The sequence below is a fragment of the Acanthaster planci genome, linkage group LG21 (assembly GCF_054643075.1).
Source record: "Acanthaster planci isolate LZ-2023a linkage group LG21, COTS_SCS, whole genome shotgun sequence".
NCBI classification, from domain to species: Eukaryota; Metazoa; Echinodermata; class Asteroidea; order Valvatida; family Acanthasteridae; genus Acanthaster; species Acanthaster planci.
Genome location: NC_141797.1, coordinates 6,371,566 through 6,391,487, shown reverse-complemented (window position 1 = coordinate 6,391,487; position 19,922 = coordinate 6,371,566). Strand labels below are relative to the sequence as shown.

The following is a 19,922-nucleotide window of genomic DNA, read 5'->3' as shown; positions in this document are numbered from 1 at the left end:
TGACACTCAAAAAGAACCCAACACCACCCACAGAGTTTACTGTAAAAGTTTCATCTTTGAAATCTCTGTATTAACCACTTGCTGCCGGGCGGAATTTGAAATTGGATGACATATACTCGGGGGATTTTCTGTTTTCAAAAATCTACAAAAATCATAACTTCATTTACAGGACGTTTACACCCACACAAAGGACTGTCTGGTGGCTACTCTAATCTGACAGACAAACTCTATTGATGCCCGAGAATTTCAGCCAGGCCTGCAGCCTCGTAAAAAGAGCCCAGATTGTGCGGTGTTATGTAAGTTTCTTTTGTTCCTGAAACCGACACAGTGCGCTGCTGGTGTCTTTTCAATAGGGGCCAGATGAGCGTGCAGCGGTATTTATCGCTCATTGCTGGGGCGCTGGAGCACTTTTGTCCCCGTTGGTAATCTGCTTGCGCTGAATGCCAAAAATAGTGGTATAATCTTGTAAAACAAGGACGGATTTCCTCCGATATTGACAACTGAAAAAATGTTGGCAATTCCCAGCAGCTCAGTCGTTTGTGCTGAGTACGGTCTTTTGTTACAAGGCCCAGCTCTTTTGTCCAGTTTTGGGCTCCCAAGCTTCGTGTATTCAACCTATGTGCCCGAAACTGGGTCCTCAGGCAGCATGTGGTTAGGGTGAACATCTCTTATCTCTTACCACAAACAGTTTCCCAGTGAAAGACGACAGCACACCTTGACAATGTTTAACAGGAGTGGAACGCAACCTGGCTTGGGTTCAAAGAAAACGTAACACTGAAACCAATTTTACTCACCATCTTTTGGCCTAGCTTCACTTTGGCAGAGGTGGACCCTGCTGGTAATGATGTTGTGGTGGTGGTTGTGTTGACCGTGCTTGGATGTCCTGAGATGGTCAAGGTGTTTGAGATAGATGTACTGCTGTGGAGCAGCTCTGCAGGACAAGACGATACGAAAGGCAAATTTGAGAAGACCAACAACTCTAAACAATTAGCAACACATGCTATCAGATCAGAAATTTGTACTGCAAATTCCAAGATACGAAATTTGTTTCGCTTTCGCATTCACTCAAAGTGCCAACCAGCCTTCCAACAGTACCCCTCTGGTAAATTGCGAAGCAAGTCCATGAACAACACATCACCTTCTAATGCCATGTTATCCAGTATACCCTCTGGCTTCAAGCTCCCGGTTATTTACCTTTGTTTGCCGCAGCAAGCTTTTTGTCAGCCTCTAGCTTGTTCCGCTCGTCGCTGAGGAACATCCGCTCGATCATCACCACCTCTGCCGATGGTCTCAGCCTCTGCCAAAATGCCATGAGATACCATCAGGGAAGAATGCAAGATTACACGATGAAATCCCTTTTTGTTTTGTAAGTTGGTGCTTTGCCATGAGATAAATTCTTGACAGATATCTCAGATATCTGACAAGCCATTGCATTCTGTGCAGTATACAACCAACCATTAACACGGAAGGTGGATTCCTTTTTTCTCCTTTCAACTCACCATGCTCTCATTGTATAGGAGCAGCTGGTACTTGTCGAGCATCCGTTGCTTCTTTTCCATCAAACCGATACACTTGGTTTCAAATATTTCGTCAGCTGTGGGGTCATCGAAACAGATGTAAATCAGATAGCAGATCATTATCAACACTGCTCAGCCCTGAACATTGCAGCAAGGTGTTATTTAGAAGATATCTTGATTATTAAAAGCTGCGACAGAACTGACAAGTGAATACCAACCTCTGTGGAAAATTGCACATTCAGTGGTGAAAAAGATTCCCCCCCCCATGCAAAAAGCCTCCACCCCCGTCATGAACTAATATGGTGGCAAGAATTACAAGCCAACACTGTGGGAGCACCACAGAAGCACACAGGTGCAGATGTTACAGGCCAGGTGTCTGAAAATTCAGCTTTTTAGCTAATTTCAGCTTTTTCTCTAGATATTGACCCTAAATTTCAGCTTTTTTGTACACCTTGTCTGTACAAAATATGGGAACTTTTTACATTTCAGCTTTTGTCAGCTCTAATTTTAAGTGGCCACTCACACCCCTGCTAAGTGGGACTGTCTGATTTGCTGAATGTATACTTGCCTCAATGTTAAGAACACAATGTGTGTTGTGGTGCTTGTTGGATTTATTTATTGGACAATCAATGGCACTTTTCTGTATGACTTAGAAATTCATTCCTCTTGCAAACAATTTGTACAGGTATGTACCTATTCTGATGAAAAATGGTTGAGTGCACTGCGTAGGTTTGCATATGGGACCAGTGTGCGTATAAAACCAGTCTTTTCTTGAGTTATGTACTAAGCAACTGGCTGTGACTACGAGTAACGCGTGAGTCTAGGGGCAGTGGCTACAGCTTGCTAGCCAGTGGCTTCCAAAGCACAGTCGGCTGCATTAGGGTGCATTTAATAATTCAGAATGGTCAAAACTTTCCATTTGAAACACCTGCTTCATATTGTTCCACTGGGAATGAGACATTCAAGTCAGGATACTGCCTTGATTGGTGTAAGTCCAAAGCTGACTGTTCCCACTGATTCTTCCGATAGAATACTCACGTTCAAGGAGTAATGGTCTGATGGAATGAAAACGTTTCAGACTTTTGAGACATTCCCTAAATCAACCTAGAATCTGGAGGCTATTTTGCTTTCTGAAGCGAAGCCAGCAACACCAACAACAATGATGTGCACTTCCAGAAAAAGAGTCAAAAACTATTGGCTTGTTTTTGGGCAGAACACTCGAGGGAGAAATTCCGAAACACCAAAAAACTCACTCAGGGCGAGCTGCTTGTCGGTGGCGGTTTTGTCTTGGCACAGGTGGAAGGGCAGCAATCTCTTGATGGCCTTGCTGGCTGTGGTGAAGGGCTTCTTGGTGTCTGCCTTCTCCGCGCTGGCTTGGTCCTGAGCTAACTGCTTGGCAAGTCTGGGGGACAACAAAGATTGTTTGGATCTTACTGACATGATCGACATGCAGGCTTGGGCGGTATTGCCTTTTTCCACACCGTGGTATCTGTGAAAAAAAATACCAGGGTATTTACTAAAACAGCGGTGTTTGTTGCAGAGGGCATTACATCATCAAAAGGCAGGAGTGATTCTGACATTCATTGGCAAACACATACAAAACAACTTTGGTTCGGCATAAAGGGATTTTAACGTCACAAAACCCCCTGAACTTAAGCATTATAATTCATCTTTCCATTTGATGTCAAATAAATCTTACATATGTGAAAAAATAATAAAAACCGAACGGTGTTTGAAATACCGATCCATTGCTCCATGATTCCTATCTGTGTGGTCACTCCTTTGGTGCGTTCAGGCAAATACTCCAGTCAACAAGAGTGAAGATGTGTACGCATTATTCTCGGGTCAGGAATATACTTCTGCATGACGCTGATCCGCGCAGCGTACTCCTGCCGTTCGTGTGCTTCCGAGGAGTACTCGTGTTAAAGCGAGTAGCTCGCTTGAACGTACCCTTCATGTCCTATTGTGTGAAAATCTGCACGTGCACTACAGTCAACTTGGTACTCGCCGAGACAGTGCGTTACTGTAATGATTGCATGCCGGTCACCAGCGGCTGCTCCTCTGTGCGTGTGCAATACATGTAGCAAGGTAGCTTCCAGAGAACTCTACGGCGTGGCCGGCATTGCAAGTAACAATCAACTCTCGTTATTACAAAATCAATTATAATGAAATTCCGATTATAACAAACACTGGTCCCGGCAAAAACGTGCACATTACTATGTGGAGAAAATCTGTTACAGCGAAATCGCATTGTACAAAATTCCTGGTAAAATGAAAGGTTTCCATCACTCCGTTGTCTGAAAAACCATTGTTGACGACCCATTTATAAAGCATTTGCAAATCGCAATGGGGAAAACACGTGCGCAGTGCACCACACTGGTTCCCGCTGGGCCGAACTGTTGCCAATGAAGGCATGATGGAAATGCACACACGTAAACATCGTTGATGTTAACGATGTCAAAAAGAGCTCTTGGTTATGATTTATTTAATATATTTTGATGTGTTTAGAATAATAAACTTCACTGTCATATGACAAGATGTTTAATGTACATGCGAGATAAAAAGCAATGTGAAAGCATTGATCCAGGGATTTTTTAAAGACTTTCGATCACCATGAACGAAGATGAAGCTAACTTAACGGCATGCACAAGTAGGCCTGTGTGTACCTGCAAGAATGTATAAACCCATCAACTCGGGCCTCCATCCGTGTAAATAGTCATTCCAACACAACTTGTGTCGTGGAGAGACAGTTTTATTTAATTTTCTGTCTGCATTTTGATGTTCGGCACTAGCTGCATGACCATGATTGATCAATAGTCTTTGAGTTCACTCACCCACTGCCGTGCGGCCACCTGCTTGCGAGACGGTCACTGAAGAAGCGTAATGTCATGAGGGAATATTGTGCTTGGATAGCCACTTTGCAAAATGTACGTCATGACAGCGTACAATCTCATTGGCAGGCATGCTACATCTTTTAGCAGTAATATGAATAATTCAGCGATTAGTCGGGCTCTTGAGAAGCGAGAATCAGAAAACTCATTAGGGTTGTATTTTTATTTGAATCGCGATGGGATTTTTGGTTTTGGTGTTTGTAAAATCACTGTAAAAAATCATTGATTTTTAAATTTTGCGTCACACTTGTAATGACAACAGGAAAATGGGTGAACGATGTCCGTTTCTCAGATTGTTAACCCCTTTACGACAGGACTTTCTTTCCGAAAGCCGACTCCAAGAATTCCAGCCTTGCTTGGCCATGAAGGCCACCTGCCAAACCGCAAATTCTCGGTTTGTGGCCCAGCGTGCTCTGAAAAGGCTGATTGTTCGGTGGCATGCGGCTCTACTCACGCTTCCACATTCCCGTTGCCTCTTTTCAAAGTGGAGACTATTGTGAAGCTGGTGATTATGATGCAAATTCGGTCTTTTCATTTCTCGGCTATACACAAAGGCCAATCACCAGATATACAAGAGCCAGGGTCTGCCTTCTTTCACCGTGTTCGCTCGAACGTGGGCCGAGAATAATACCTGAAAAGCGGGTTGAGGATCTCAATTTTTACGGCAGCTCTAGCCGCTTTCTGTCGCAAACACAACATCATTTGTGACGTCGAACACAACATCAAATCAATACAAGTGAAGCAACATTGGTGCACGGCTTGCAGCCCGTTAAAAAAGTTTTCCTTGCAAGAAGTTTTCAGGAAATGGACAGCTTACGGGGTGGGTTTGGGCTTCTTGGACAGTTTGTCCTTCTCTTTCTCCCGCTCCTTGTCCCGCTCTCTCTCCTTGTCCTTGTCTTTGTGCTTGGACTTATGCTTGTGCTTCTCCTTCTCTGGCTTGGGCAGGATCTCCTTCGGGGGCTCCTTGGAGGCGACTGGCTTGGATGCAATTGCCGGCTTGATGGCGATGTTCTTCTGAGAAACAAAAACACCAAAGCCCACAGAAGAAGCAAGTTAACAACCCGTGTTCAGCACAGCAAGGAAAAGATGGGGGTGAAATCTTTACAGCCCTGGACACTGCCTGGAGTTGTAGCTGGACGGTGGGTGGCCTGCTCAAAAGGACATGGTGAAAACAAAAAGGAAAAGGCGCGCAACTGGTATTAAGGAATCCAAGCTCATCTTCAACAGTACCTGATGTACACGAAAATACATGCATTTATTACAGGGAGCACAGAGCGAAAAACTTGTTGTTTTGAAGGTCTTCCTTCGACAGTAGCCAATCTAAGCAGCAAGATGGAAGACTGCCCCATCCCCCCCCCAAAAAAACCCACTGACTAATGTTCCAATACTTGTTATAAAAAAAACATGGTCTCAAAATTCCAAATGGAATAGGACAGCTTCTGAATTATACCCTCCCATGTGCATTTGGGAACAGACCGGAACCAGCTGCATGGCATTGTCAGTGAAAAGCCAGGCCTTGCTCGGGCATAGCAGGGGCGTTCGGGCTGTATCACCTGCTCTGAACGGTAGGCTCTCCACTACTAGTCTCTGTCTTGGGCCATTATTCCCACTGAGATGAATGGCCGCTCCAGTCGGCTATGATGCAAGTTGCCCGCAAACTGAATGGAACTGAACTGAATAGTCACAGACTGAAGCAGGTTGCTCTTCAATTTGACCAGGCTGTCTAGAAAGCCTAATTGTACTGATCGATTACACCTCTAAATGTACAAGACTAACCAAAGGAAGATAAAAGGCCCGACGGCCTATGCACTGCCTGGATTTTCAAAAATGCAGTCACACCTCTAGCTACAGTTGCTCTCTTAATTGACAGAAGAAAGCATCAAAGAATTCAATTATTTACGAGGGCACGACTCCAGAGCTACACCCTCACCAGCAGACCACAGACTGGCATACCATACAGCCAACCCCTCCTTCATACCAACTCCCTGATTCCTGAAAGCTGAAATCCAACCCCGTTTTGTGGGTACTGCTAGCCCCGGGATGCTCCTGTACCTACCTTGGTGGGGCTGCTGCTGCTGACCTGCTGTTGAGTGATTTGCTGCGGGTGTGGTGCCACTGCAGGCTGACTGCTACTTGACCTTGCCTGTAGAGAGAGAAACAAAACACTCCTGTGATGAGCCGGAACCTTACGCCCACAGGGGGTGGGGTGGGGGAATTATGGAAAGGGGAAGGGCATGAGCCGGGTGGGTGGAAGAACTTCTGTGATGGGAAAGTGATTGCAGGTAATTTGCCTCTCCGCCGGTGATTTCTTTTGAGAGATGTGAATTATGACACTGATCGCCCAGCTTTCCACTTGGCACGGACCTTTTGCAGCAAAATGCAGCAATGCAATACAATTCCCGAAACATTCATCCGAGTTTTCCTCCCACCTCTACGACTGAACTTTTCTTCGTGATCTTCTACACTCATTATCATCCTGTAATTGGTGCTAAATGTGCTGTCGGATGATCAGATATAAATACATTTGCATTCCATGTTTGCTCTCATGCCAAGGATATAGTGCTCCCTGTAGAGTCCACAGCTCAATGCTGACAATTTCAGAGCAAATGGCTGATCAGACACAACCACTATTGTGGTACCCATTCACTCATTAGTACAATCAACCCCAGATCTCAAAATTGATGCTCCGGACCACAAGGACTCGATGAGCTACTTTTCGGCCGGGGTGGCTGGTCTTGACCGGACCGGAGGAGACTGACCTGCGCCTGGATCTTGAGCAGCAGGGGCTGGTGCATCTTGTAGAACTGCTGCTGCTGCTCGGGTGTCACCTTCTTGAGATGCTCCTGCAGTTGCCTGACCAGCAGCCGCTGCTTAGGGGTCAGGGTGGAGTTGCCCGCCTGGGCTGCTCCCTGAAAAAAGGTCCACATCAAACAAACTCAGGACGTTTCAACGATACAACCTCCCCCCTCCCCTCCGAGGCACAAATCGTAGCCTGCCCTACGAGAGTGAGTCAGAAATGGCAGGAATCACCTTTGTGAGTTTCAGTTTGTATACCGACGAAAGCAAATTGAGCTCTCTTTTCTGCTACATGACTGTTCGGTATCCTGGTAAATACGGATACTGTGAACGTGAGTGAAGTTTCCTATCCTACTGATTTTAAATTGTGCAAGATTCTTCCTGCTAAATGGCGTAAGCGACTTCTGTCTACTTTTCAGACTGGGTCACAAATACAGTAACTGGACGTTTCCAAAGATATATCTTCAGCTTCTCCAGAAGCTGATTTTGAAACATTGTGAACCAAACAGAAACAAGAAGACAGAGGTCCCATCATTAGGAGCGCTGCAGCGGCATGAAGGTTCTGCCGTCTGCGACATTAAACACCAGACAGATTTCAGACGGCATTCCACATATGTGCACAATGACTTAAAAAGTAAAAAACACAAAGCGAGGAAAAAACCCAATGATATGTGATCTGACCTGTCACAAGTCCATGCAAGTCATCTAGTCTTACAAGATGTCACAAGCTTTTCAAAGCAAACCGTCGTTTCATTTCTTTATCTCTGCGTACCCTACTGCTTCTGTGAAAGGTTTTGTGATAGACTGGACTGCGGTGCTGGAATAACAATCTCATCTGTGGTTACTGACATCAGTCTTTACCTTTAGGGATGCTTGAATAGCCGCGGCAGTTGCAACAGCTGAGGCCAGCTGCTGTGCGCCTTGCTGCTGTTGTTGCTGCTGCTGCAGGGCATCCTTGCTGTTCAGCGACTGCGACAGGACCTGCCCGGCCCCTGCTGCCGGCTTCTGGGCTGAGGCAAAGGCCGGCGTGGACTGACTCAGGCCCTGCGACTGCAGGGTTGCTGCGGCGCCGGTGGTTGCCTGCGACGTCGAGGTGGGCTTCTGCTGCTGTGACGCTGTGAGAAAACAAAGCAGCAAGTAGTGTGTATAATCCCCGGCTCACTGGGCAATGCTTGACTGTACAGGAAACGTGTCAAATCTTGTCCGGAAACATTGAAAGAGCACTGTAGTTTCCAAGATGGGCTTACATGTGCATGTATATGTTAATTAGACCTTTGTACTTTGCAAACTTTGTATGTAATTTGTAAACTATCTACTCATCTGCATGTGACCCATACCTTTGACTTGCAGCGCTGATATTTGAATGAAACATGCTATTGCCAAAGACCAATGACTGACCAATCAGGAGGTAGGGGGAATCATTCAGCTCACCTCCCGAGGCCAAGTACTGGGACAACTGCTGGCGGGCCTGCTGCACGATCTTCTGCTGCAGAGACTGCAGCTGGGCCAGCATGTTCTTCTGCTGGTCAGTAGGGCTGGCCAGGGCGCCCAGCTGCCGGATGTGGCTCTGCACCAGCTGCAGCTGCCGTTGGGCCTGGATGCTGATCTGCTGGATGACCTGCTGCCGACCGCTTGGGGCCTGGCTCGACTGCAACATTGCGGCAGAACGGGGAGGGGAGGAAACGAAACAAAAGTAAAAGCCCCTCAAAGTTAAGTCTCAATACAGACCTCTAGGTCTAGGCTATACACTGAGCCACAGCCGTGCCGAACTCAAATGATTCATTTTTTAAAAACTTCAGCACGGCAATAGCATGACGTTTGCACGATTCTGGTCGGCAAATAGAATTTGGCAAGGTAAGCCCTTCAGCTCGAAGGGGCAGGGGTCGAAATTAACGGTGGTCCGCTGGCCTGAGGCCAGTAGAAAAGTCGGCAGACCAGCTGATCTAATAAAACTGGAGGTCCGGTGGGCAAGTTGAAATCTGATGTCTTTTCTGTCTTCACAAGCATCTTTCAATAACCTTTTCCCAATTTAAATGCTTGTTCTTATATGTCTTCCTACTTACATTAGCAATTTCTGAAAAAGAAGTTATTTTCACGAGTTTCCATTCACGTTTCGCTGTTGCAGAGGTGAAAACATGCGCGCAAAGCTCAATGCATTAAACATGTTCAACGAAGCTGCTCTGGTTCCCGCCGCGCCCATGCAAAAGAATGCATGACGGAAATGTAGGAACCAGAACCAGTCTGTACTGTACATGTTCTGAATATATTTTACATGTCCACTCTACATCGGCAGTACACGTCACGGATGCAACCCTAAGGCTGCAGGTCGAAAAGACATTGATGTTGTAAAAGGTTTTCTGCAAGTTAATTCCAAGAACTGGGTCTCTTATTTATGTACATGTACATGTATGTATTTTCTGCGTTCACGAGTTTAATTCGAGCTTGTTCTGCTCGTGGCTCAAGGTTTATCGCCCGCTGGTCTGGATGCATCTTTGATTGGCTGGTACAAGTACGCACAGCCGTAAGTGCAAAACCAAATGATTAATTTACTATGCCCATATACAGGTTGAAATACCACTCACTGCTTTCAAACAGCTAAACACCACTACTTATGAAAATACCATCGTCCATAAAAAGTCATGGGGCAAATTTGACATCAACCAAGATTGGCGTTTCCGTGAACTTTGCCCATCCATACAAATGGTGGCAACATGGCAGCAAGCAGTCTGTAATAGTACTCTTTGATTAGCAAATTGAATTTCCTTTCAGTTGAATTTGGAAAAATGAGGGGGGAGGGAAGAGCCTTATCCGCTTCTGATTATTTAAGTTTTGATCTATGTGACCAAACTTGTACATGCTTGCTTCAGTCAAAACCCAAAAGCAGAACAGTTCTCCTGAACAAACATGCGCAGCTGGGCAAAGTGATGAAACCAGGTAAGCGATGGACTGCTGAAAGTTACTTGGCTTAATGCTACTTTAACATGCAGCATTCCTTCTCAGGAAGATTTCAATCAAGTCTAATCTTGATTAGCGTTCAAATCTTCTACAAGCAACTTTCCAGACTCTGAGGGTAAATGCAGATCCAAAAAAGGATCAGGGATCCTGACAAAAAAAGTGGCATTGGTTTGGATAACTTACCACCTGAGTGATTCCCGATGAGCTGCCTTGCTCCCCACCCTGCGGCTGTTGTTGCATCTGAACTCCTTGTTGCTGCACTAGCATGCCTTGCTGCTGCTGTTGCATCCCCTGCTGCTGTTCTTGCACACTGTGCTGCTGGTGAACAGCTTGCAGCTGTACGTTTGGCGGCACCTCCATCCCTTGATGTTGGCTGACCCTTTGTTGCACTAGCAACCCTTGCTGCTGCTGCTGCTGGCCTTGGTACTGCACCTGCACCCCTTGCTGTGTTGCATCGTCACCTGCTCGCTGAACAGTCTGCACCTGTAGGCCACTTGCAGGAGTGCCCACTTGCACCTGGGCGGGGCCACCTTGTGACAGCTGGTCCGCTCCAATCTGACTGGTACTCTGCTGCTGCACCTGAACCACGGCTGACGAGGCGCTCAACTGTCGCTGTTGCTGCAGCTGCTGTTGAACAGTTACCTGTGCAGCAGGAGCGGCGGCTACATTTTGTGAGGTCATCTGGAACAGGTTCCCCTGGCCAATTTGGAGGCTGCCCTGAGATGGCTGATCCAAGCTCTGCGAGGTCTGCACAACACTCGTGAGCTGACCAAGAAGTGGGCTCTGCTTGGCCTGGGCCAGACCGGCCTGTTGCCCGGTCGCTCCCTGGGAGATCTGCTGCTGCAACTGACTCTGAGCCACGGCCTGCTGGGGGCTGGTTCCACCATTAGCCCCTTGTTGGTCTACAGGTAATGCACTGCTTTGTTGTTGCTGCTGCTGCTGTTTCTGCTGGCGCAATCTTGCCAGATGGATAGCTGCTGAGCCCAACCCTCCAAATGTGTGTGGTACTTGAGAGCTGACAGCCTGCTGTTGTGAAACGGCAGTAACTCTGGTCTGGGGCAAAACCTGCAATCCTTGCTCCAGGGAAGGCTGGACTTGAGTTGCTGATTTATCACTGTTACTGTTGGCACTGGCTAGCTGAGGTGTCCCTTGGCTTTGCTGGGCACTCGATGCTTGTAGATCACCTGGTTGGCTCGATGCAGCCTGGGGCTGCGCACTTTGACTTTGCTGCTGTAGTTGCAACTGCTGTTGCTGTTTCTGCTGCTGAAGGGTCATTTGCAGCTGTTTAAGAAAGTGTGGATTGGCCTGAATGAACTGCTGTAGTTGCTGCTGGGATGTGATCTGCTGTCCCTTGCCGCTCTGGTTGATGAGGGCCAGCAGGGCCTGCCCAATGGTCATCTGCCGTGTCCCTGGTTTTGATTGCTGCTGCTGTTGCTGTGCCAATGGTGTCTGCTGGTCAGCAGTTGGCTGAGATGACTGTGCCATCTGCGGCTGACTCAGGGGTGGTTGTGATGACGAAGTCTGGGACTGCAACCCTTGTGAATTCAGTGAAAGCAACTGCTGCTGAGAGGTGTACGCCATTTGTGAACTCTGCAAAACCTGCTCCACAGTTTGCTGGGCTTGCTGCTGACTGACTGTCAGAGTCCCTTGCTGTTGCTGCTGCTGTTGGTCCTGTTGCGCCAGTTGGCCTGGAGCAGCTTGGAGAATCTGCTGGGCAGGCTGTACTTGCTGGAGTGACAGCTGAGCCTTAAGCTGTGCCTGCTGGGCAGACAGCTGCGCCTGCTGCTGCGACAGTCGAAGTGCTTGCTGGATAGCCTGCTGGGCACCATGAGAAGTCGGACCGCCTGGTTGGCCAGCCTGCTGCAATTGCTGACCAGCCTGCTGCTGGTGCTGTTGCTGCTGGGCTTGTTGCAGCTTCAACACCTTTTGGTAGAGCTGGAACTGTTGCTGGTCAGCATCCAATAAGGCCTGCGCTTTAGCATCTGGCTGCTTCTGCTGGACCGAGACTGAGCTCACCTGATACGTCGATTGCGTCACTTGGGGCGTCACTGACAACTGGGTCGTCTGGGCACTGGTCGGGTGACTACCGGCCTTACTGATAGTCATTGTCGGTATACCCTGCGCGTTTGGAGTGATAGTGAAGTCTGTCTGCAAGACGACGGTGGCCGGGCTTTGGTGTGTGGGAACCCGCTGGATGGCCTGTGCTGGTGTTTGCAGAGGGGACGCTCTCTCTGCTACGCCCGTCTTTGGGGCTATGTCTGCAGTTGTTTTCTTCTTCTTCGAGGGTCGCGAGGACTTCTTTGCTTTGCTGCTTGCCGGCTCTGCCTGGCTCTCGCCCGTGGCAAGTTCTGGTGCCACCCCAACTCCAGACTGAGTCGTGGTGGTAGAGGCAACAGGCTGAGCCTGCGTCATCACAATGATGTTCCCCTGACTTGTGCCGATGGTAATCACAGGATGCACTTTTTGGGTTGTCCCGTAGTTTGAAAGGACGGTCTGATTTTGGAGGACGACGGCCTGTTGAGGCACGACAATGCCAGGCTGTGAAGTCCCAGTACCCTGCTGATGAGCAAGAGTCTTGGTCAAGGTGTTGCCCTGTCCAGTTACTGGCTGGTTGACTATTTGGTAGGTCTGCTGGACGGGAGTGCTGCTGTCTTGCTGGGCTGAGGCAACCTGGAACGGCTGCCCCGTTGACTGCTGTTGGACAATTCTATAGCTCTGCTGCTGCTGCTGGCCGCTGGAATTCCCTTGCTGCACAGCCTGCGTGGGAATCTGTAAAATTTGACCCGATGTCTGGTGCGGCACCAGGCGGTAGCTTTGCTGCTGTGATGAACTGTTGTTATTCTCCTGTTGAGATGATGCTGCTGGCTGCAGCAGCTGTGAAACCACCTGTGGTTGCTGCGTCTGATCTTGGCTTGCCGTTGAGACCATGACAGATGGTCCCAGGGTTGGATGGGTGATGATCTGGTAATTCTGGGGAACGGCACCAGCCTGCAGGGCCTGCGTGGGTATTGTGATAGTCTGCACAGGTCTGATAGAGATGGGAGTCTTGGCTACAGTGCCGCCAGCTGGCTTGGGCTGTATGTTGGCGGGGCCTTTGACGACCTGAGGCGAGGCTATGATGGTCTGCATTCCAGACACCTTGGGCGTGGCCTTGGGCGGGGCTTGGACCAAAGTGATCTGCTGACCAGGGGCTCCGCCAATGATGACCTGGCTCAGTGCCATGACCCTTCCCGGGGCGAGAGCCCCACCCTGCTGCAGGAGCTGGTTGCTGGGTATGATCTGGATGGGCTGGCCCACGGCCTGACTCGGCCCCAGCGACTGGGTCATGCTCTGCACGGCCTGCAGCATGGTGCCGGACAAGGTGACAGGCTGGCCTGCCGCATTCCTGGCGATGATGGTAGAGCCTGGGGCCAAGTAGTGGAGGGTGCCGCCTGGGGTCTGGGCAGTGGGTGCTGCCTTGGCCGGCTGCTCCTGCACCTGGCTGGCGGTCTGCCCCAGTTGCACTGGAACCTGTGCGGCAGAGTCTTCAACACCACCTGCCACACTGGTGCCCCCGTTCAGCACTTGCAGGGCTGGAGTCTCGGCATATGGCTTGATAGTGGCTACGGGGATTGCAGTGTTGGAACTGGCCGAGGATGGTACAGCATGAACCTGTGTGCTCTGCTGCACTTGGACGAACTGAGCTTGTGGGTTGTAGGCATCGGACCCTGCGGCATTTTGCTGGGCCGGGCTGGCTTTCCCCACAAACTCGTCACCGTGAGTTGTGCTTGATACGGCCTGAGCATCAAGTGTGTCCGATGTGGCAAGTGATGTCTGCAGATAGCTCGGTTGAGGGTCACTTTGAGGCAAGATCAGGTCAGTCGGTGAGAGGAGTTGATGGCTAGAAGGGTAGTTAATCTGACCATAAAAATAAGAAAAAATCAAAGTTTGAGACTGGGGCAAAATAATTAGGCCTTCAAGCTTACTGGAAGTATGTGTAGAAAATATAGCCAAGGACATAAACACTGCATATGAGGTAACATATTAACTATTACACAACGCTAGTCCCCCTAAAGTTAGGGGAACAAAACTCATGCGGTAAGTAGCCCTAGTTTAATGATTTTGCCACTCGAAAAGTATATGCCGTGTCATTAGCAAAATGATAAGCTTTGATTCTGAACAGAAAATGAGCCTAGCTTTTCAATTTATATTTCATTGACTTTCAATCTTCAATCACCATTCAATCTTCTCACATTTGTCTCAATCAAACTGAACTTTCTCTCCCTGCGCTATGCACTTTCCCGGGCTCAATGGCTGGTATAAAAAACAAAGGAACCCAAAGTTTGTGTCTGGTAAGTACTACAACACTCCAAACAGTCTCCTTTGGGCATCAAGTGTTCAAAAGAGCCAGTCAGGCTTTCCGAAAACAACCCCAAGGTTATTGGAGAACAAAGTGTGCGTGCAGGTCAGTGTGTGCCTGCGTTGATAAGGCAATCCTTATTGGGCCCCTAGTCAAGGCTTGTCATTCATGACTATTCATTTGGAGACGCCCTCTTCAGGCTGGTTGCTAGATATCGACACTTGGTGTTGCCCTTTAGTTGAACTAGGCTCTCTGGAAAACACGCCATGTACAACACTTTTTGTTTTGAGTCAGAAAAACTGAGGAAATCCCAAAGTACACAAGACTTTGAACAACTGGCAATGGCACACAAGGCTGGTCAGAAACAAAAAACCTGTTTTACTGAGGAAAAGGTTGTGTACAATGCCGTCAATGCCTGCGCTAAGATGTGTACATAGTTAAACAATACCTGTTCATCATCTGTCACTTCGCTGTACAGGTTTGGTTGCAGCTGTCTATCCTCATTCTGTAAGAACTCATCCAGTGCAATAGGGTCACTGTAGGGGTGAAATATCCAGACAGGATCATTTTAGGGGTAAGTACGAACATATGGGGTTACTGGAGGGGTGTAGCATTAACGTGTAGCATCACTGTAGGCTGGTAGGGGCGTAATATGAAGACGGGGTCACTTGGGAGGGGGTGGAATATTAACAAGGGAGGGGTCACTGTAAGTGATGGCAGTTACACGGTTGTTGGACGGCAGAAACATGTAGATCCCAGTGGCTATTTTTGAATGGACAAGCAACTGGACAAGTGTGATGATGTTGCATGTACAGTGCATACATACAGCGAGAATATGTATCAATGAAACAGCAGTTGGGTGTTTGCATCGAGTTGTGCACTGTTGTGCGCCTATGTGGCAGTGATGTCACACTCAATCCCAAGGACCCAACATCTTGCATTTCACTACTGTTTATCATTCTTCAAAATCCCCATGCTCATGGGATCTACCGTATATGTGCATTAAAGACGAGGAAAACTTCCCAGCCAAGTTTGTTAGACGTTTTACCGGGTGTTTCCCCCCCCCAAAAAAAATCAGAACAGTCAGCAGGCACGTTACAGTACACTGGAAAAAGCATCTCTTGTAAGAAGCCTCTATACCCCTGCCGCACTGCCAACAGTGGCAGAGGTTCAAACAACTCCTGTTGATCTAGCAAGACTTTAGAGGAGGAGTCAAGGTACAAATGATAACACTTGACCCCGCTGACGACTTCTTGCACTAGCAACAACTGCTTGCGAGTTTCAGCGATTGGGAGACTTTTGTCAGATTTCATTTTTTGTGGTACTGGTATAATCCATCATCTAAGGGTGCGAATTTACGTTTAATTTGAAAAACACAACAAACTGTATACAATGTAAATAGCTGACATGAAGTTCCGGTGATGAATTCAAGGTATTTCTTTGATATGACCAAGCAGTAAAGCGTTCTGACAATCAAATTTCATTTTGGGAGCATCATTCACAATAAAAATGAACACAAGATTACATCAATAAAAAGGTCAAACCATCCAATGGGGCGGTTCCGTTTTAAACGTTTGGGAAAATCTGTTAACGGATTTGGAGACACCTTTTTTTCGTTTAAACGTTTAAATCTGTAAACATCCTACCCTCACCATCGTCAAACTGTAAATATCCAGGTTTAGTCGTTTTGCGGCTAACTTGTATATGTCACTCCCTCGCACCCTTGTAAGAAACTTTCCCCTATTACCCCAAGTGAACCACGATGAAGTAAACATGGGCATATCCAGGAATTCTCCGTGGAGGGGGTGGGAACACTAGAAGGGAGCAACCTATTTCCCGGGGGGGGGGTGTGAGAGGAAGGATAACACTCTTTGAGCTAAGAACTGCTGCATTTACAGTGAGAGGGGGTAAATTTTATAGGTTTCCTTTAAAAGGAAGGTCCCTTTTCCTTTTTTTTTCAGCGTTTTCATTTTTTCTCCCTTTGTTCTGGGTGGGGGGGGGACAAGTGCCCTTCCAACATCCAGCCCCAACAATGCCGATGGGAGTAAATTACTGACGAACTCTTTGTAGGAGTTCCCACTCTCCCAACAAGAAACTTTCATGTGAAATTGGAAAGCATAACAAGACAAGGGTTAAATTTTCAAGAGGTATCGTGCCGTTTTGTCTGAAAGGGGCTTTTCACTCATAGCCTGTGCCTGTATGTATTTGGAACTAGTAGAGACCCAGACCCACACGTAGCTTTGAGACGGGATTCGGGCACCGCCTACACTGTACATGTACATTAACACTGACTAGCTCCACTTTCCTAACTTCTGCAACATTCTCAAGACTTCTTGGTAGATTTTGAGGTTAATGAGGTTAATAATTTTAAATCTCCTATAATTTGCTTCAAACATTATTCCCTCCCTCCAAAAAAACCCAAAAAAATCCAACAACAAAAACTAATTCTGGGACTTTCGAGAATTGCTTCAATGCTCTAGCATTTCTTTCCAAAAAGACAAACAGAAGAACTTACCCAATAACGTCCAGTAAGCATCGACCATCATCCATGGCCTACTGCTGGACCTGGTACAGAAGAAAAAGGACAAGGAACTGATTTGATGAACCCCTGTACTCACGGGTAACCAAGTGTAGGCAAGAGAACCAAGCAGGCAGTCATGTGTACGCAGGGTTTCAGCTCCGGCAAATTGGTTTATTAACTGGTGCTCCGGCTCTGTGCGCATTCCTGCTGCCACTTTTTGCACTTTTCCCATGTAGTGCTGAGCACCTTTTCCCCCGGCCTCCGGACTACAGGCCACGATTGTTAACACTTGCCAGATTGGTTGAGGCTGGTGTGTGTGTGACAGCAGGCCACCTGGTACACCTTTTACCAGAATAGTGGACCCAGAGGATTTCAACCCCCTAGGACTCACCTCTGACTTTCAAATTTTTTTCCTTTTTTTTCTTGTAGAGAGACATTTTTCCCTCCCCTTCCTTCTTTCATCTTAAGTGGCTCGTCACATTTTTTGGTGCAGTGACTTTTAAGGAGGAGAGCTACTTGGAAAACATGCATCGAGCCTCCCCCTCAGAATGTACATGTAAATACCATACGTTTTTTGTTCGAGTTCACAGGGGGATTTGTGATCCCCCTTTAGCAAATTTAATTGCACCCCTATTTGAAAATGCAAGCTGCACTATCCCGACCATGTATTTCAGAGACTTTACTTCTTCAGGTGGAAGTTTACTTATTATTTTCTGTCACCATTTGGGAATTCCACTTTAAAAAAGGCCTGTGCTCTAACTCTATCAGACTGTCTCTCAGTACTTTGCACAAGGGCCCTCTCAGTCGTCCTGGATGAAATCATGTGCAAAGCAATGAATGAATTGTTGCATTGAGCATATACTGTACATGTACATATACCAGAGAAAGACACGTTGGCTGGCCTTGACTCTGTGCACCCTCCCACTTCAGTGCACATGTGGACTACTGTAGCAGTTTATTACTTCTATAAATCAAGTATGGTTAGGTAAGGGCAAACAAAGTTAATTACAATGGCATACATTCATTTCAACGAATCTGAAACTTGGCCAAGGACTTTGAAGCGACACCAATTTTCATAAACTGGGCACTGCAGAAGTGCAGGTGTTCGCTGAATACAAGCAGATGCTAAATAATCGTACTGACCTTGTTCCAAATGGTATACATGTAGGACAGCTACGTTGGAAGAAGCAACATGGCGACACTTGCTTCAGAGCACTTTTCAACGACAAAAATAATCTTTACGTAGACGATGCCTGACCAGAGAACAAATGCACCTGGAAATAATACAATGAAATTTTTTTCAAGATGACTTGAAGAAAGCACCTGAACATGGAAACACGAGACTCCGCGATGGCCGGATGGAGAATTGAGTCCTCCAAAATCCTTCGGGTGGTTTTGGAGGATTCTGGAGGATTGAGGATGAATGGCAACAGTACATGGCTGATTACGAAGGATGCCACGTATGAATGTCGTGGGTCGGACCTTGTGCTGTTTAAGCTTAGTCATACATGTACATAAATGTAGCCCGGTAGTACTTTGAAATCAACCGCACTGCTCGAGAATGCCATGTGCACTGCCTAACATTATTGGCAGGAATTACCGGAAGATTTTGAAGGATTGAGGAGCTGAGTGCCTCTCATTTTGAATATAAGTGCAAAGATTGGAGGATTTTGGAGGCTCGAGGATGAACGTAATTTTTGGACTATGGTCACTGGAGCATATTGGAGGATTAAGGGTGTGCCCTAGCAAAAAAGGCCCTTGTGGATATCAGGGTTAAGCTCAAATTTCCCTGGATAACATACAATTACTTTAGCCTGCAGAAATCATTTACCACTCCCCCAATGGCCCATACAAGAAATTTATGAAAGTTCTATTTTGGGGGTTCAGTAAACATGAACAGGTTCACTGAAGCTGGATTTGAAGCTGTACGCCCCCTCCCTAACACAGTGCAGACATCCCACCACATGAGTTACCCATGCCCAATCTGAAGTACCTCAACATGTCGTTCTTTAACAGGTGGATAATCTGATACAGGGTGTACATGCTTTTTGGTAGTTTGATTTCTGATAAGTCAAGCCTTGATTTTTCCAGTGACTCCTACTTTTTTTTACTTTTACATGTAAGTGCAGAATTGGTTTCCCACAAGAGAACAAACTGGTCAGTTCTGTTGATAAAGCTTCTCACGGGGGAGCTGGTCCTCAAACTTATATCTGAGATTTGATTTAAATTTCCTCTGACACCATTCACAAAATCCTGAGGAGAGTCCTGCTGACAAGCAGGTTCTGCTGATGTTTTCATTTTTTTCTTCTTCAGAAAATCTTCTAAAAATCATCACACATGTACATGTTACTTTCTCGTCTAAGGGATTTTTGGGGCTTTTTCTCTGTTTTTGAAGTTTGAATCAAACAAAATGCAATGTCTTCCTCTGGCAAAATTTATCTTCAGGCAAACTTGAATTCTCAATTCTGATTCATCGATCCATGCCAACAGACAGTGTGACAAATAACCATGTTGCACAGCCCAAGTTAAACCCCTCATAATGCACTAACCTAACTCCATGCAATGCGCACAATTGCAAAATTTACAGTAAATTCAAAGGTAGTATATGAAGACTGCCCCGCAAAAGATATAGCGCACCTCGGTTGTATTTTTCAGTTGCTGATTTTTCCATAAAATATCTGTTTGTCAATAAATTGACTAACCTGAGTCTTGTGTCATAATTTTAATCAAATAAATTCATATTTCGAAGGGTCCATGTTGGTCCTATGGTTCCATTTAAGAACGATGTCGCGACAGCATTTCGCAACCATGTAAAATCGCCATACTGAAAGCCTCATTAAATATTAATGAAGCTCATTTATATATTATAGTGGCATTTAAACCAATGGCAACAAACTTCGCAC

At 46.8% G+C, this 19,922-nt stretch overlaps 1 protein-coding gene across 3 annotated transcripts in view; it reads right to left on the bottom strand.

Moving 5' to 3' along the window:
• Positions 1 to 19,922, bottom strand: part of LOC110987476 (uncharacterized) — a 34,069-nt gene that overhangs the window by 7,697 nt on the left and 6,450 nt on the right. Inside the window, exons 2-14 of one of the 3 annotated variants that reach the window (XM_022250225.2) lie at positions 18,163 to 18,293; positions 17,014 to 17,063; positions 14,947 to 15,034; positions 10,343 to 14,056; positions 8,636 to 8,852; positions 8,066 to 8,319; positions 7,168 to 7,317; positions 6,465 to 6,551; positions 5,226 to 5,422; positions 2,771 to 2,919; positions 1,500 to 1,594; positions 1,195 to 1,297; positions 795 to 931 (exon numbers count right to left, since the gene is read on the bottom strand). In XM_022250225.2, the coding sequence (XP_022105917.2) occupies positions 795 to 931; positions 1,195 to 1,297; positions 1,500 to 1,594; positions 2,771 to 2,919; positions 5,226 to 5,422; positions 6,465 to 6,551; positions 7,168 to 7,317; positions 8,066 to 8,319; positions 8,636 to 8,852; positions 10,343 to 14,056; positions 14,947 to 15,034; positions 17,014 to 17,048 (5,226 nt within the window). In that variant the 5' untranslated portion in view covers positions 17,049 to 17,063; positions 18,163 to 18,293. The remainder of the gene's footprint in view (positions 1 to 794; positions 932 to 1,194; positions 1,298 to 1,499; positions 1,595 to 2,770; positions 2,920 to 5,225; positions 5,423 to 6,464; positions 6,552 to 7,167; positions 7,318 to 8,065; positions 8,320 to 8,635; positions 8,853 to 10,342; positions 14,057 to 14,946; positions 15,035 to 17,013; positions 17,064 to 18,162; positions 18,294 to 19,922) is intronic. The other 2 variants (XM_022250227.2, XM_087131315.1) reach the window with 2 other exon arrangements.